Source organism: Cavia porcellus, unplaced genomic scaffold, assembly GCF_034190915.1.
Source record: "Cavia porcellus strain 051 isolate PalLab524CR breed Dunkin Hartley unplaced genomic scaffold, mCavPor4.1 scaffold_23, whole genome shotgun sequence".
Classification (NCBI taxonomy): domain Eukaryota; kingdom Metazoa; phylum Chordata; class Mammalia; order Rodentia; family Caviidae; genus Cavia; species Cavia porcellus.
In genome coordinates this window covers 54,301,968-54,318,313 of record NW_026947506.1, presented here as the reverse complement: position 1 = coordinate 54,318,313, position 16,346 = coordinate 54,301,968, and the positions used below count along the sequence as shown (strand labels likewise).

At 46.0% G+C, this 16,346-nt stretch overlaps 1 protein-coding gene across 1 annotated transcript; it reads right to left on the bottom strand.

The window, feature by feature from the left end:
* Nucleotides 1–3,346: 3,346 nt before the first annotated feature.
* On the bottom strand, nt 3,347–11,920 carry Purb (purine rich element binding protein B). The gene has a single exon (XM_023563331.2). It carries the CDS (start codon nt 11,738–11,740, stop codon nt 10,787–10,789), a length of 954 nt encoding a protein of 317 aa, XP_023419099.2. The 5' UTR covers nt 11,741–11,920; the 3' UTR covers nt 3,347–10,786.
* Nucleotides 11,921–16,346: the final 4,426 nt, after the last annotated feature.

The window sequence follows — 16,346 nt, the reverse complement described above, 5'->3', positions numbered from 1 at the left end:
GGTTTATCTATCTTGATATCAATGCCATTTTGGCATGATTGGTGTAACTTTGGGATAAGTTATGGGGTTGGGGAGGGTTGTAGCTCCAATTCTGTTCCTTTATCAAAGTTTTTTAGACTATTCTGAGTCCTTTTTATTTTTACAGAAATGTAACATTCAAAATATTAATCTATGTGAAAAATGATATTGACAGTTTGAAAAAAAAAAGAAAAAGGAAAAAAGAGAAGCCTATGAACATTCCAGATATTATCTTTTTTCTTTTTATTTCACCATGGAAGATGCATGGATATTATCTTTATAGAGTGGATTTGGACACACTTGCTTTTCCTGCAGTGATTATACACACACACATTTGTTAAAATAAGTGAGTATGAATTTTGTAATCAAAGAAAATTTGGAGTCTGGACGTGGCAGTCCATGTGTGATCCCTGTCAATGCTTTTGGGAGCTTGAAATTGGAGGATCTCAAATCTGAGCCCTGCCTGGGTAAGTTAGCAATTTTGTAAGACAAAACTGTTTCAAAATAATTAAAGGTGCCCAGTGTGGTGGCCTGTAATTTCAGCTCTCTGGAGGCTGAGGCAAGAGAATCCTTGCAAGTTTGAAACCAGCTGGGGCTACAAAGTGAGCCTAAGGCCAGCCTGAGCTGCGTAGCAAGACTGTCTCAAAAAGACAAAAACAAATTAAACACAAAGGGCCGGGGTTAGCTCCCTGTGAGAGGCCTGTATCCCACCTCCCTCAGAGGGCTTCCTGGAGGTCTCAAGCCTAGGAGCTGTGGAAATCTGCTCAGCCAGGTCTAGGGCCTGGCCTGTGTCCCTGTGGGCTTCACAGACTGGATCCATCCTCCCCAGACTTCACTGGGAACTGTGACCTGTGGTTGAGTAAGTGAATGAATGCACATCCTTATTTATTTTTGGTACCAGGAGTTGAACTCACGACCTGCACTTGCCAGGCAGGCACTTATGCAACAGGGCTATATTCCTGGCCTCTTTTTTTCCCCCCCTGATACTAGGGATTGAACTCACAACCCTGTGCTTGCCAGGCAGGTACTTACACTACTGAGCTAAGTCCTCAGCCCTCCAGATCTCTTGTTATCTGTGAACATGGTTCTTTCTCAGCTATGGATCAACGATGGGAGGAAAAGCAGCAGAGAGTGAGACTATTTTCAGGTTGCCATTGCTCCCTGACACTGAGCAACTAAATAAAGAAAATACAATTTTTAAAAAATCTTTTTCGTTTTTTATCGGTACCAGGGATCGAACTCACGACTGACTGCTTGCAAGGCAGGTGCTTATGTCGCTGAGCTAAATCCCCAGCCCCTAGAAAGTACAATTTTAACAAAAAGAGAGACCAGCTGGTACTCATAATTGAATAGAGTATTGTAGGCTCTTCACTTCTGATAGGAGACTATATAGCATTTTATTTTGTTAAGATGGACTCTCACTATGTAGTTCAGGCCAGTCTTGAACTAACTGTGTAACCCAGGGTGGGCTCCAACTCACAGCGATCCTCCTGCCTTAGCCTTCTGAGTGCTGGGGTTATAGGTGTGCGCCATCACACCTGGCTAAGTCTCTCTTTTTCTTCAGTTTCAGAGGTGCTGTCCCTTAGAAGGGGTGAAGGCTCGGGTTGGGAATGTGACACTCTGCGGTTCAGTTAGAAGCTGGGGAGACTGGATCTTCCTAGCTTTCTCCTGCTCCTCTTCCCGTTACTAAACTGCAAGCTCCGTTCGGACCTTGAGTCTTGTCCTCTGCCCCCGCACAGTAAGGAGCAAATTGGCAAATGAATCTGATAATGATTTTGTTAGTGACCACCAGGTGGCTCTCGTTTCCCCAAGTCACACTGGACTCTCTGGAAGCCTGTGACCACTCGGCACCTGGAGGTTTGTGTGGGTGAAAGCTGTTTGCCCGGATCTCACTGTTGGCTGGGGACGGCGGGGTGTGTGTGGGGTCTCAGGGGTGGGACCTCGCTCACGGCTTCAGCAGCACCCAGAACCTATTCCTGGAGCCGCTGTTCAGTGTGGCCCTTTGGGCCTTGAACTGGGGACAGCTACTAAGAACCCCAGCGCCCAGCCAGTGCGCCCACTCTGGGCCTGGCGGGCTAGCCCTCCTTGGGAGCCGAGTCAGGACCTCAGGTGTCCCCGGTTCAATGACTCTTGGCGACTCCAGGGGCATGCTAAGGGCTCCCCGTGCCTGCGAACCCGATTTTCCCAGCAGGGCACTACCGACACCAATGCAAAAGGACTCTTTTCGTTATCTTTGGACAGACTTAGTAGTACAGGCTGGCTGCACACAGTGGTGACCCTCCTGTCTCAGCCCCAGAGTTCACTGGAAGCTTAAGATGGGGCCATTTTTAGGGGTCAGTGGCCGTGTGCGTCCCCCAAGAAACTGAGGGCTGTGGTGCTCACTGGCTTGCTTCTTCTGGCACGAGTTCCCAGTCCTCCGCCCCTTCCTTACCCTTTAGTGTCCTCCCTGACCATACCCTAGAGTCATCAGGGGGTGAGGAGGGGCAGTGCCTCTGGGCAGTTTGTGCGGAGCAGGGGCACTGCTGGGTGCAAATGCACCCCGCAGCCTGCGTGTGCTGGGTCTGTGTGCAGCCAGAGTCTGGAAGCGGAAGAAAGAGGGAGCTGAGGCAGTGATTACTACAGGGTCTCAGCCTTCACAGCTTTTCAGAGGGTAATGAATTGTCCAGGCCACTGGTTCTCAAAGGGTAGTCCAGGGTTCCAAGGGGTTCCTGGAACTTCCAGAGTCTGAGGGTGAAACTGTTCAGTGACAGGGTCACAGCCTTTTCCACTTCTGTTTTTAGCCCATAAGGATTCTCCAGGGACTGAACAATGTGATGTCACCGCTGAGAAGACCCAATGTGTGCCCTTATTTGTGTCTTGAAAAATCTCCTTTCTAACATCACAGGTATCTGCACATACAGTCCAGAAACACTCTCCAGGTATGGGCTTGACATCGTGGCACACATGTGCAATCCCAGCACCTGGGAGGCTGAGGCAGGACTGCCACCCTGGGCGATGCAGGGAGACTCCACACAAAGAACAAAACCCAACAGCAAACTCAGAATAGACTACACGGTTTCATCTCTCCTTTAAAACTGGGGCAGGAGAAGGCTGTTGCCGAGGAGTCAGCTGGGATGGCAGCTTCCTGCCAGCCACTGTAAGGACACAAGGAAAGCTAGGGGATGAAACCAGTGTGCATTGTGAGACAAAGCCTGCAGCTCACTGGCAGTTCTGGTTTTGCACTGGCTGAGCTCTGCACCTGCCCAGCCCCCCTCTGAGATGCCCCAAGTGAGCCCCCTACTAGGTGGGTCGCCCTATGACCCCTGAAGGAAGAGACACGGTCACAAGGTTGTCATTCACTTTTCCGCATACTTTATTTGTTACAAACATACAATTTTTTAAATATAGACTGTAAAACTCCATTTGCAAAAGTCTGCTATCATAAGGAGTGCACACCAGCAGGAAGGGTTCTTAGACTTTTTTCTGTGAGTTTTTCTGTCAGTTTTGCTTGTTAGTGGTAAATACGGGACCCGCCACTTTACAGACCTGTCTGAAGCTTCTGGCTGGATTCACATCGCTTTCTCCAAGCAGCCCTGCTCGTCTCCAAACTGGTAAGAATCTGAGCTTCAACCTACAGGCAGTGAGGCCAACAGCCCGCCCGGACTCTGCTTTGAACGTTTTCAGGAAGGGTGATTTCTGAATGGGTGCTGCACCTCACGGTTGGTTTCAATTGCCCGTGCAGCTGTTTGTTAAAGTGCATTCTTCTTTTACAAAATAAGCAAGAGGAATAATCTTTACTCTTTAACCAAGGTACTTAAAAAAATGAACTTTTTGGTCTCTCAGCAGATATTCCCAAATTGATCCTAGCACTACAAATTTTAGTGTTCTATTTACAAACAGGTATAGGGTTCCAGGTGGAGGGGACCTTATAAAATGAAAGGTGCGGCTTCACTTGAAGCAGAAATCAGTTCTACAAATTTATACATAGGCAAACACACTTGGTTTACAATGCATAATAAGCACGCTGGTATTTACACAGATTGAAGACATACCAAAAAAACCCTTTTTAAAGTAGTTTCCAACCTACACTCTAATTGTACATCTAGGTCAGGAAGCTGTTTCCTGCTACCAAGATTTGGTTTTAATTCACTTAAATGACTTCTGCATCCCTGGCAGTCCCAGTGCAGGCGCAGAGAGATGCCTACGCAACGAGCCAGGTGTCGGGAAACATGTCGCAAGATGGGTGATTCTTATGATAGTCTTGGAAAGACATCTGGATGAAAGTTCCAAAGGGAGAGTCCATCTCTATCAACCTGACTGTTCCAGAGAATGGCTTCAGAAGAGGGAAGTCCATACCTCATACAATCTTAGTTGCTACTGAGACACGGTTAAGTCTTGGAAACATAAAGACCTGCCTGCTACCAAGATCTGTAAGTCCACAGACTCCTGGTAGAAAGTATCTGCTGATTTAAACATAATTCCTAGACTTTCTGCCCAATCAATGACATTTAGGAAGCCAGAGATTCTGTCCACAGGGGGTGTCAGGTCAGAGAAAGGGTTTATGCTTAGTATCAGTTTAAAATGAAACTCCTGCAGGGTGTGATGGCACACGCCTATAGTCCCAGCACTTGGGAGGCTGAGGCAGGACTACTGTGAGTTCCAGGCCAGCCTGGGCTACATAAATGAGTTCAATGCCAGCCTACACCATATAATGAGACCCTGTCTCAAAAACAACAAAAAGAAACTCAAATTTCAAATGTTTAGTGATATAATCCTGTTCTTTTAAAATTTCTTGGAACCTTCCCTATAGTTTTTTGTCTTTGAAAAAAAATGTATGGAGAAATAAACCACTCACCATTCTATTTCCAAATATTAAGATTTTACTAACCATCCCGATTTTGCAATAGAAGTAGATAAAATATTTTGCCTTAAGAAAAATAGGACAGCACCCAAATAAATTTTCTTAGCTACTGACAGTACAGGGGGAAAAAAAGACATAACCTGCCTTCTGCAGAATGCTAACACCACTGACTAGGCTTTCTCTCCAGTACCTGGGACCCACATTTCATCACACAAAAAAGGTATGGTCAGTCGCCTCTTATCTATGCAGTGAATGTTAAATAACATGGGGAAAGTGAAACTGGCTCCTTAATTCAAAGTCCCATATTCTGAAAGTTAGAATCTTTCATCCAGAAAACAAAACAAAAAGCCAAAAACTTTCCTTAAACTGTTAGAATCATCTACGGAAGAAAATGGCTAACATGTCAGCTTCTCACCAAGTTCTGCCGTCTCTTTACTCCAACTCTTTACTCCTACTGAGCAGTAAGATAGCAACCTGGTATCTGCTGCTGGAACATGGCTCCTCTGGAATGTCTCACTAGAGCTTCAGATGAGAGATTGCGACTAGAGATCACCTTGATGGCATACTCCCTATTTCACCAGGAAATATAAAATACATTCATAAAGGCCTTACGTGGATTGGGACATAGATATTAATTGGGAATCACTAGGGGAACAAGACTTCATGACAACATTTTATTATTTTTCCAAATTTAATTTTTAATACTGACACCTGGACCATTTGTTCAAACTCAGTCTGTTAAATCCATTATGACCGGCCCAGAGGACTTTAACCAAAACTCACCACTCCAGAGTCCAGTTATCTCTTAGAACTTCTGGGGACTAACATTTTAAAATTAATGTCTTTGTTTCTCTAAGTAAAGAAAAGGGGAAATGAAGTTATATGTGTCATTTCCTCGTTACCTCTGGAACATCAAACAGAATATAGGACATGACCTTTTGCTTTTTCATCTCTATTTTCTAAAGGTAAACATGGTTCTTTTTTTTCTCTTTTCTTTTCTACAAACCATCTCCCCCCCACCCCAGACCCACCCTACACACCCACTATCCAGTCTACTGAACAGGAGTTGAAACTCTTTAGGAAGACAGCTAATTGATTTACAGTACTCTAAAACCAACCCTGAAAACAGATAATCTCATTCATTTACTATAACTTCAGTGCTGTTGTTGACAGAAAAGAAAAAAAAAATTACCTTAAGGCTCGAGGGAAAGTAACTCATTAAATTGTGAATGCAGCATTGTTTACTCTCCCATCCATTGGAAACTAGCAAAATGCATTCTGGATCAGTAATACAAACTTCCTAACATTAGCAAAGATTTCTACTCTTCTGACACAGAGTTAGAACAATATTCATAAGCAGATTATCTAGGGGGGAGCCTGAGAAACCATGATCCACATCACACAACGATTCCATGTATTTCATGATCAAAAAGTGCTTTATCATTGAGAAATGCCAGGGTTAAAATGGAAATATACAATGCAAGCTCACTTGACTTTTTCAAGTGAAGTACAGAGCGGAAAAGGAGCAAAAGGATGGAGGCTCTGCTTGGTGAACAGGCCTTCGTATGTGACTTCTGGGTACACGAAATTAAAATTGTTTGAATCACAATAGTGGGATTTTACACCACTATATTTTAAAACCTGAGATTGGATATCAAAGCAGTCAACTTTGTTTTTCATCAGAGCAATTCTGATACTTCCTAAAAACAGAAGAAAACTCAATTAGGTTATCTTCAGGGTCAGAAACATCGACTTTCCCCAATCAAAAAGGAGACTGATCAAAAACCACACCAAGAGTGCCGCAAAGTCGCCACTCTCAGCATTTTTACATCAGTGAAAAAGCCACTTCTCTCCTCCCTTTCTCACTCATCAAGGCCACACTATTTTCAAATGAATATCTACTGAGAGATCAGTTGTGCATTGGACAAAGTACCATAATTGGGTTATAAATGAAAACAAAATTTACAGTGAAGAATACTTATGTGCATGGCTTACACACTCCAGCCTCCCCTTGGCGCCCTCTACCTCGAGCGCAACGCAGACACAGCACAGTCACCTCAGGTAGACTACACCCGACCCCCTGGAAAGCCAGTCAAGGTCACATTCACACAGCGTCTGAGCGACCGACTGTCGTGCCGGAAGTGTGCTGCCGTTTACAGACCACTCAATATGAGGGCATTATTATAACCAGCCTCTTCTGCCCACAACCCTGCATTTTCAGATAAGACAGGAGAATTGTTTTGTTTTGAGAAAACCGAAGCTTGACTTTCTTAAAAGACCTGCAATTTACTGCAAAGTGACCCAGTGGTAACAAAGGGAGCAGGAGGTTAATGGCTGCCTGCGCCACGAGCCTCTCAGTCACTCTGCAGTAAATAATTATGGAAAGTGACATATGACAAGCAGCCGTGGAGGCCACTGTCACTGGTACCACCTACATGCCTCCAACAGTTACATAGGGTGTCTGGGTTTTTGGTTTAGTTTTCACTTGGATTTTTGGTGCCATACAGATTTGTGTTTTGTTTTGTGTGCAGCATATGCACTGAAAAATTTGCTGACTACAACTGCTGTTTCACTGCTAAAACGATGGGTAGGGACAATAGAAACCAGAAAGGAGCAGGATCTCATTCTGTTCCTAAAATCCGACTTCTCGTTCGGTAGTTAAGGTAGTTAGAAAAACAAACCTTCCACCGATTATTTGAAGGAGCTTTAGAGTTCCCTGCTTCTCAGGAATACAACTGTTTTGATTATCTGGGATGCCTGCCAAATTTAAAAACCTCTAAATCCTTCAGAGTACTAACATAAACAGCACTCAGCGCGAAAAACAAAAAAAGTTGGTTGTTTCCCATACTCTGTACAATGCCATCGTCTCACTGGGGCTGACAAAGACCATTTCCTTCAAGAAACTCATATTTACGATCGAATCTCTGTGATTTGCAGGTTTCCATTATCCCTAGCCACTGGAATGAGGATCAGTGAAATGCTACAATTAATCTACAACCTTCTGCAATCTTCCTACAGCGGGAAGAGAGGCTGCTAACCACCCTCTGCAGGAGAAATAAACCTTAGAGATTGGTTAAGACTTAAAAACCCACCACTATGACATTTACCACTTAAATCTTACATAGGCAGGTCAAAATTTTAATATAAATTACTTTTGCCAACACATAGCTTATGCATTCTTTGCTCCTTTTTTTGGAGGATTCTCAAATTGATATCTAAAGATTTACATATGATATATTACTGTTATATGGTCTAATGACTAAGAAAATTTCTCTGGTAACCAAAGCTGATGCCATATATGGTAGTGTTCTTGGCATATTGCTCTATATGCCTCAGACCACTTCCACATTCTTTCTATTCAGCTAATTATAGCTTAGTAGCCACTGGTGAAGGATTGTGAAGACCCTGTCATTTCTACAGAGTAGAATGGCAAGGCTAGTCACTGCAATTCAGCCAAACAAAAAGAAAAATAAACCAACCCCTTGAAAAGGAGAGGTACTGCACCTTTGCAAAATTGAACTGGCTCACTGCAGCTGAGCAACAGAACCACCGAAGCAAGAAAACAAGTTGGTCTATACAGGAATTGTACATGGTTTGAAAGCGCAACAGTTACAGCAATCAACTAATGGCTGCAACTTAATTTTCATTGCTGCCTCAGAGTTGGAAACTTAAGCAGTTTCTGCAAACCTAATGCTAGCTTCTCAGCTCCTTTACTAAAACTAGGAATTTGTTCTCCGCAGCAAAGAAATAAACACTCAAAACACATAGGTAAATACAGCAGGACATTATTGAAAACAGCTGCCTTGTAGTACAAAATACAGTACAAGTATACGGATGTCATTAAAACATCAAAAATACTATTGCTCCCATACAATTTAGGAAACATTCTTTGCAACGGAGAAAAATTTAAAAGAAAAGCTTTTAAAAAAATCTGTTTAAAAATTCTACTGTGGATGATGAGAGTAGAGAAAGTCTGAAAAGGGCACCAATGTTTGTGGCTCTTCCACTTTTTGTTGTTGTTTAAATCTAAGATCAACAATATTGTGAATCATAATCTATTTTTAAAAAAGCCTAATTTATATACACAATTATTTCCCTCGATCTCAGCCACAGATACATGAAAACCTTTTTGTATATTACTTATTTCCCAATAAATACAAAAAGATTGTATAGATTGAATAATACCAAAATAAGATAATAAAAAGGATATGCAATAAATTAAAAAGGCAGCTCAAATGAAGGGCAGGCATGCAGTTAAAAAAAATACTAAGATTGTGGAGGTGGAGTTACTTGCCTCCTGTTGAGAAAGTGTCACACCAAGAATACCTGAAAACTTTGGAAAGAACATGAGCTCTCATTCAATTCAAAGTTACCTAGGTCTATGACATTTCTAGGAATACCTTTCGATGGGAGTGGGATTAACTTGACTAGTAAAAATCATTTCTACTGAAAATCCACTTAAAATATAGAAGAGGCGATCCTTGAAAACCCCAACTTTTATTCTTGAACGACAGCTGGATAAACTGGCAAAAGCCAGTCTGTTGAAATTTCAAGATGGTATAAAAATGCTTCTAGGATGTAGTCAGCACATTCGTTCACTTCAGTTCCATTCGCAGATGGATTTCCGCTTCCACTGGTGCATTGCTTGAATCACTCATCCATCATTTGCCAACTCTGATTGTGAGGTACTGATACAATGGATCAAGTTCTTAAAAATTTATTTTAAAAGAATAAATGATGCTGGAATTCTGGACCTGAGGATCTTTAGTATTCGTAGAAATCCACAGATTAAACTGAAGGTAAATTAAGACTTCAGTTTTGGTTATTTCCAACTTTCCTGTGAGGATGTATATTCCATTAAAGCTCAAGCTCGTAGCCACACTGTTCCTTTTGCAGGTAAGTCAAGTTTTATGGTTTAAAATGCAGCCAACCAGTGGCCCAAACAGCCGAATTAGCCATAATTCACTGGCTCCTACGTTGGAGCCATAGGGATCTGGCTCTCAGTCATATCCAAGCCATCTCTTGGTAATGACCTCCATACTTAGAGATCAAGGGAAGAACTTTAGTGAGCAGCAACCAATCCACTCAAACAGTCTGCCTTGTGCTTTATGTCTGACTTCTTGTGCCTACCTCAGCAATCCCCAACATAAACTTGCTTTTATTTGTGGAAAAAATAATTTTGCCAACTTGTAAAAACTGTTTTAGTAATGGATTCTTGTTGAAGCATTGATAGCCGGATTCATTTGCACCCTAGAAAACAATTCTGCAAATTAAAGACATGGGCCTTGGTCCAGGTTTCATGCAGAACCATTTTCTAAAAAATGGATTCAAATTGTTTTTCTGCATTTTCAGTGGCTTCTCAAATTATTCTTCTGCCCTGTCCGTGACTGTGTAAAGTTGCATTCTTTTCCATAAACCTGCACCCCAGAACTGGGTATCTGCAAAGGCCTCTTTCTTCTAAAGACTCCACGAAGATCCAAATCCAAAATGCTGATTTCAATGGAGGTGAAGACACTGCAACAGTGATGAGGCCTAGTGAGATCTTGAGATTACCCAGGTACAACACAAATTCAACTATCAATGGGTGGGGTCTGGGAACACTCAGATGTTTTGGGAACCAGATGTTCAAAGATCTACTCTAGAGCTCCATGGTTCACCTGATGGATTTAGGAACCCGGGTTGGGAAACAAGCTCAAACTTTTGTAGGTTGAGGAGACGCTGTTGTCCTTCTTTGCAGGTTGCTGTCAGTTCCTTGTAACTTTACTTATTTCCTCGTATTGTCCTCGACTGTTCTCTTAACTATATTATTTGTTTTGTTTTCTTTTCGGCGGCCTCCCTCGCTCTCTCTCCATGAGCTCACCGCGGATGAGCAGGAAAGAGAGCTCTCCAGCCAAGGGGACGATGGTGGGGTGGGGGAGGCCGCACGCTTCAATCCTCATCCACCTCCTCGCCCTCAGACTCGTCGCCACCGCCGCTCCCCCCAGCGCGGCGCTCGTAAAGCTTATCCCTCTGTCGCTCCTGGATCTCCTTCATCTCATCCGCGTACCGGCAGAAGGCGCCTCCGAACTTGCCCCAGGCCTTGAAGGGCACAGTGATGGCGTTGCGGTAGGACGGCTTCACCTCGCTCACTCGCAGGAACACGCCGTACTTGTTGCAGCCTACGTCGAAGAAGAAGCGCTTGGAGTCCACCGTGATGGAAGTGCCCTCGGGGAGCTCCCCATAGAGGCCGCCCCCGGGCCCGCCGCCGCCACCCGGGCCGCCTGACAGCTCGTCGTCTTCAGCCCCGTAGTCGTCGATGAGTTTGGCTAGCGCATCTCGGAACTCGATGAGGCCCTGCGCCGGCAGGGCGATGGTCTGGCCGCTCTGCAGGCCGCCTGGCCCGGGCCCCGCGCCGAAGCCGCCGCCGCCGCGGTTCACGGTCTGGCGGATGCGCAGGAAGCGGCCGCGTTGGTTCTCCTTGAGGTCCAGGTAGTATTTGCGGTTCTCACGCACTAGGAACTCGCTCTTGAGCGCGCGCCGCGGCCCGCCGCCCTCCTCGGCGCCCGCTGCCAGCTGCTCGGGGCTGCTGGGGCCCAGCTGCGCGTAGTGCTCGATGAAGTCGCCCAGCGAGTCGCGGAACTCGGCGGCGACCGCCATGGACAGAGTAAGGCGGCTCTTGGAGCCGCCCGCGCCCACCTCAGCGATCTTGAGGAAGCGGCCCTTGGCGTTCTGCTTCACGTCCAGGTAGAAGCGCTTGTTCTGAATGTCCAGCCGCTTCGAGGCCAGCTCCTGCGTCTCCTGCTCGCCGCCGCCGCCGCCGCGGGGCGCGGGCTGGAAGCTGCCGGGCCCGCCGCTGCTGCCACCGCCGCCACCGCGCTCGCTGCCGCTGTCGCCGTCCGCCATCTTCTCGGCTGCCGCCTCACCGCCGGCCGCCGCGCTCGCGCCCCCGCCCTCCGCCCTGCGGCTCGCGCTCCGGGGCCCTCCGGCCTCGCCCGCCGGCTTCTCACGCGCACCCGCCGCTCATCGCCGGCTACGGCCGCCGCCGCCGCCCCACATCGCCTCCGCGCCCCGCCCCCGCGGCTTCCGTGCAGCTTGGTCCGCTTCCTGTGCGTAGCTTCCGGTGACGTCACCTCAGCCCGCCCATCGCCTGTCTGGCGGCCGGAAGCTTCGCGAGCCACGGCGGCGGGGCGCAGAGGTGACATCACGGGCGCGCCACACCGTGGCCCGCCCCCGCCTCTGTGTTCGCGCGCTTCCAGGGAGCCTTCTCCGAGCGTCCCTGGGGCAGCCACTTGCCTACTCTTTCCCAGCGCCCTCGGCTTTCCCCGCGCTCGGGCGCGCCCGGTTCGGGCACTGTGGACGGAGACTGTTTGCGCGCTGCGCTAAGCGGCGGGAAGGGGAGCTGCAGAAGGCGAGGGAGAGGGTGACCGGGCGAGGATCAAGGGACAAGGCCTACCGGAGGCCTGAGGACCAGCCAGGTTGCCCCTGGGTTTAGGGTTCCAGAAGACTGAGCCCTGCATGGGGGCTCGGTGCCCGGGCTGTAAACTCAGAACAGTTGAAGCTTGGGGAGTCTGGGAAGATGGAGCGGTCAGAGACGAATTTCGGAAAGACCATCCTGAGTTTAATGTAGATGGCTAGGAAGATGAGATTTGGGATTTATAGTTCAGTTCACAAGGTCTTGCTGTCCTCACACCTCCTAGCCACATCAGAGGCCTACGTCAGTGCGCCCTGCCAGACTTTAGTGTGTTTACATGTAAAATATGAATAGTTCCTGTGGAACCTTTGGTTGTGAGCATTGCAGTGTGCGCAGAGGCCATGTTGGAAGAGCATTAAAAAGTGTAGGCGTGCCGCCTCACTGTTGAATCTATGTCACCTTGACCAGCTATTTTTCCAAGCCAGTTACCTTTTTCTTTTTGCCTGAGACAAGATCTTACTTCTCATTCAGTCTTACCTTGAAATGACTATGTTGCATTCTCCTGTTTCAGTGTACTTCAGTGTACTACAGGCGTGGGCCAGCATGCCTGGCAGATTTTTTTTTTTTTTTTTTTTTGTCTTGAGACGGGCTCACTATGCAGTTCAGGCTGACCTTGAGCACACTTTGTAGCCCAGGGTGGTCTCGAACTCTCAATGGTCCTCCTGCCTCAGCCTCCCGAATGCTGGGATTACAGGCGTGCGCCACCACACCCAGCTCTCTCATTCTTTTTTAAAAATTTTTTTATTCTTTTTTTATCAGTAACAGGGATCGAACTCAGAACTACCTGCTTGCAAAGCAGGCGTTTATGCCGCTGAGCTAAATCCCCCGCCCTCTCATGCTTAACTGTAGCAGTTATGTATCCGATGTCTAGCTGTCTGGAATACATAAAAGACACTAACAAAACTATAAAAATAGGCAAAAGATGTTAACAGGTATCACAAAAAATATACAGTAGCTGGGAAGAGCATGAAACTGTTGGTGAAATGTAACTTCATATCATTATAAAATAGCACTGAACACCCACCCACTAGAAAAGCTGAAATGTGGAGAAACTGGACCACTGCTGATAGGAACATAAAATGGTATAAACACTGTGGCAGCCTAAAGTTATTTTTTGTTTAAATTAACAATAATGGGTCGGGGGCTGGGGATTTAGCTCAGCGGCATAAGCGCCTGCCTTGCAAGCAGGCAGTCGTGAGTTCGATCCCCGGTACCGATAAAAAGGAAAAAGACCAAAAAAACCCCCAAAACAATAATGGGCCAAGGATTTAGCTCAGTGGCATAAACTATTGCCTGACAAGTAGAAGCTTGTGAGTTTGATCCCTAGTACCAAAAAAAAAAAAAAAAAAAAACAAACCCCAAAACAATAATTGGGGTATGTATATTCATGGGGTATGTATATTGACACAGATTATATTGTTTAGATCATGCATTGTAAACTTATCTACCGTGTGGCCCACTCTCAACTGTCCATTACTAGGTTTTTAAGGAAAGTAAACATATAACTGTACAAAGCACAGCGTATGACTGTATGGATATAAAAGTTTAGAAGTTCATGTATGGGTGGGAGATGCAGCTGAGTGGCACAGCATCTGGCTGGCAGGCATAAGGTCTGAGTTTGATTCCTGGTACAAAAAAAGTCACATATATATATATAATTTTATATATATCTATAGATATAGATAGATATCTATCTTATAGATATCTATGGATATCTCTCTCTATATATAGATAGATAGTAGCCATTGGGCCATAGGTTGAAAAGGTCCAGCAGGAAACAACGCAGTGACAGAGATACTCTCTGTCTTGGTTATGGTTGTGGTTTCATAGATGTGCCCAAACTCACTGAAACATAGTTCACTTGCAGACATTGTGAGCCCATAAAATAGTTATTATTTTTTGGGTTTTACCCTTTAGTTATTAGTTTTGGAAAAGGAAATTAAGGAGGATGTTAGGGAACATATGCGCTAAAAATATGATTGTTGGCCAATAATCCTTAAAAAATATTAGGCAGTATGTAAGTTATATTGGGTTCTCAGTACATCAAGAGAGGTGAAGAGTAGAGATCAGATTTGGATCCTCCTGTAGACAGGGTGGATTTGATGTCCAATTTCTAGGAGGAGGAGAGTCCAGAGTTTGGTCTCAAACATTTCCATGCCTGGCAAGGATGCTGATGTTTCAGATCCCTTGGAAACCATTTTTTTTTTTTGTCCTTTTTTTAAAAAAAAATACAATCTTGGGGCTGGGGATTTAGCTCAACAGCATAAGCACCTGCCTTGCAAGCAGGCAGTCATGAGTTCAATCCCCGGTACCGATAAAAAGGAAAAAGACAAAAAATACAATCTCACTATGTAGTCCAAACTGGCCTTGAACTCACAGGCTGGCCTCAAATTTGTGGCAATCCTGCCTCAGCCTCCTGAGTGCTGGGATTACAGGCGTGCACCACCACTCCCAGCCTATCTCAGGGTTTTGATGAAAAATGCCCATCCTATTCCTCAACTTTCTGATTTCTACCCTAAGGCAGCTTCCCTGTGTGGAAGACCCTGAGGTGGGTTCCAGCCCAGCCACTATTCCTTACCAGTCTCTCACTCTGGTTTTAATGAATCAACTTCTATTGATGAGTTAGATGGATTGCTTGTTTTCTTTAAAATTTCATTCTTTGCTTTTCAGCCTAGAATATTCTTTTCTTACATCCATTTTATTTCAGAGAGGTGGGCCAGGGATTTAGCTCAGTAGCCTAAGTGCCCGTCTGATCAGTGCAAGGTTGTAAGTTCAATCCCCAGTACCAAAAAAGCCTAGAATAGTCTCCTTTCAGATATTCAATAACCACATATTTTAAAGGCTTTTATTTATTATACTTTATATGTAATAATATATTATACTTAGATATTTAAAGGCTTAATTTTTAAAGATACGTGATTATATTTTTTTGCTTTAACTTGAGTATATCTGAAATATATTTTGATGTCGAGCATGAAGTGAAGAATCTAAAACATTTCCTTCAAATGACTAACCAATTGTCCCAGTACTATTTATTCAGTAATCCTGCCAGGATGGATCTCAACAGGTGGAGATGGGGGAGGTTATTTTGGGCAGAGGGAACACATGGCCCCAGATGGTAGGAAGGAGTTTGGCTGGAGCCCAGGGGCTTCAAGGAGTGGGTGGTGAACAATGGAACCAGGGTGGGGGGTGATGACTGGAGTTGCTGCGGAGCCCTTGGTTTGCAGGCGGGGAGCTGGGGCTTGGTTGAAGAGCAAACGGGCAGCCATCAGAGCCACTTAAACCAGAGTTAGGTGGCTCTGGAGAGAGCAGAATACAGTGTGAGTGGGCTGGAGCAGGACCCAGCTTGGCTCTTGCTGGCTGGCTGCCTCAGGAGAGATGTCCCCAAAGCTGAGGGACCCAGAGAAGTGAGTCCCATCCCAGGGTGAGGGGCAGGCTGTGGGCTGCAAGCGGACAGGTAGAGGGACAGGCAAGCAAGATGAAGGTGATGATGGATCACTCCTGGCCGTTTCTGCTGGGCCACATAAAGATTTCCCGTGTGTCTTAGAAGTCACAGTTCTTAGCAAGTGACACAGGAACTGGGGCTCCAGTCTTCCAGTCTGAAGGCTGTGTCTCTGATGGGGCCAGGGCAGGAGATGGAAGCCAGATGTCAGAGTGCTTGCAAGTGACGGTGTGGGTCAGGACGCCCCAATCTGTGACAGGGGGCAGAGAGGATAGGACTGTGCACAGAGAAGCTGGACAAAGGCTGCTGTGTCCCAGAGATGTGAGGGACACTGAGGGATCAGAGCCTGAGTGAGAGACCTAGGGCCAAGCAGGAGATGGGGGCTTGGGGAAGGAGCTGGAGAAACACCCTTCTCCATCTGGAACAGGGCAGGGAGGAGGAGCCACGCGGGCTTCTGGGAGAGGGAGGGAAGTTACAGCAGCTCCCCACAGGGCCCTAGGCCAGGCCACATGCCAAAGAGGTGGTCCTGGGGCACTGTGGGGCCAGGCAACCAGAAGCCCTGCTGCCTGGCCCTGGCCACCATGGCTAGGAGAAGG

Bases quoted from the DNA above. Each gene is read 5' to 3' on its own strand.
- Purb (XM_023563331.2), bottom strand. From the start codon at position 11,740: ATGGCGGACGGCGACAGCGGCAGCGAGCGCGGTGGCGGCGGTGGCAGC.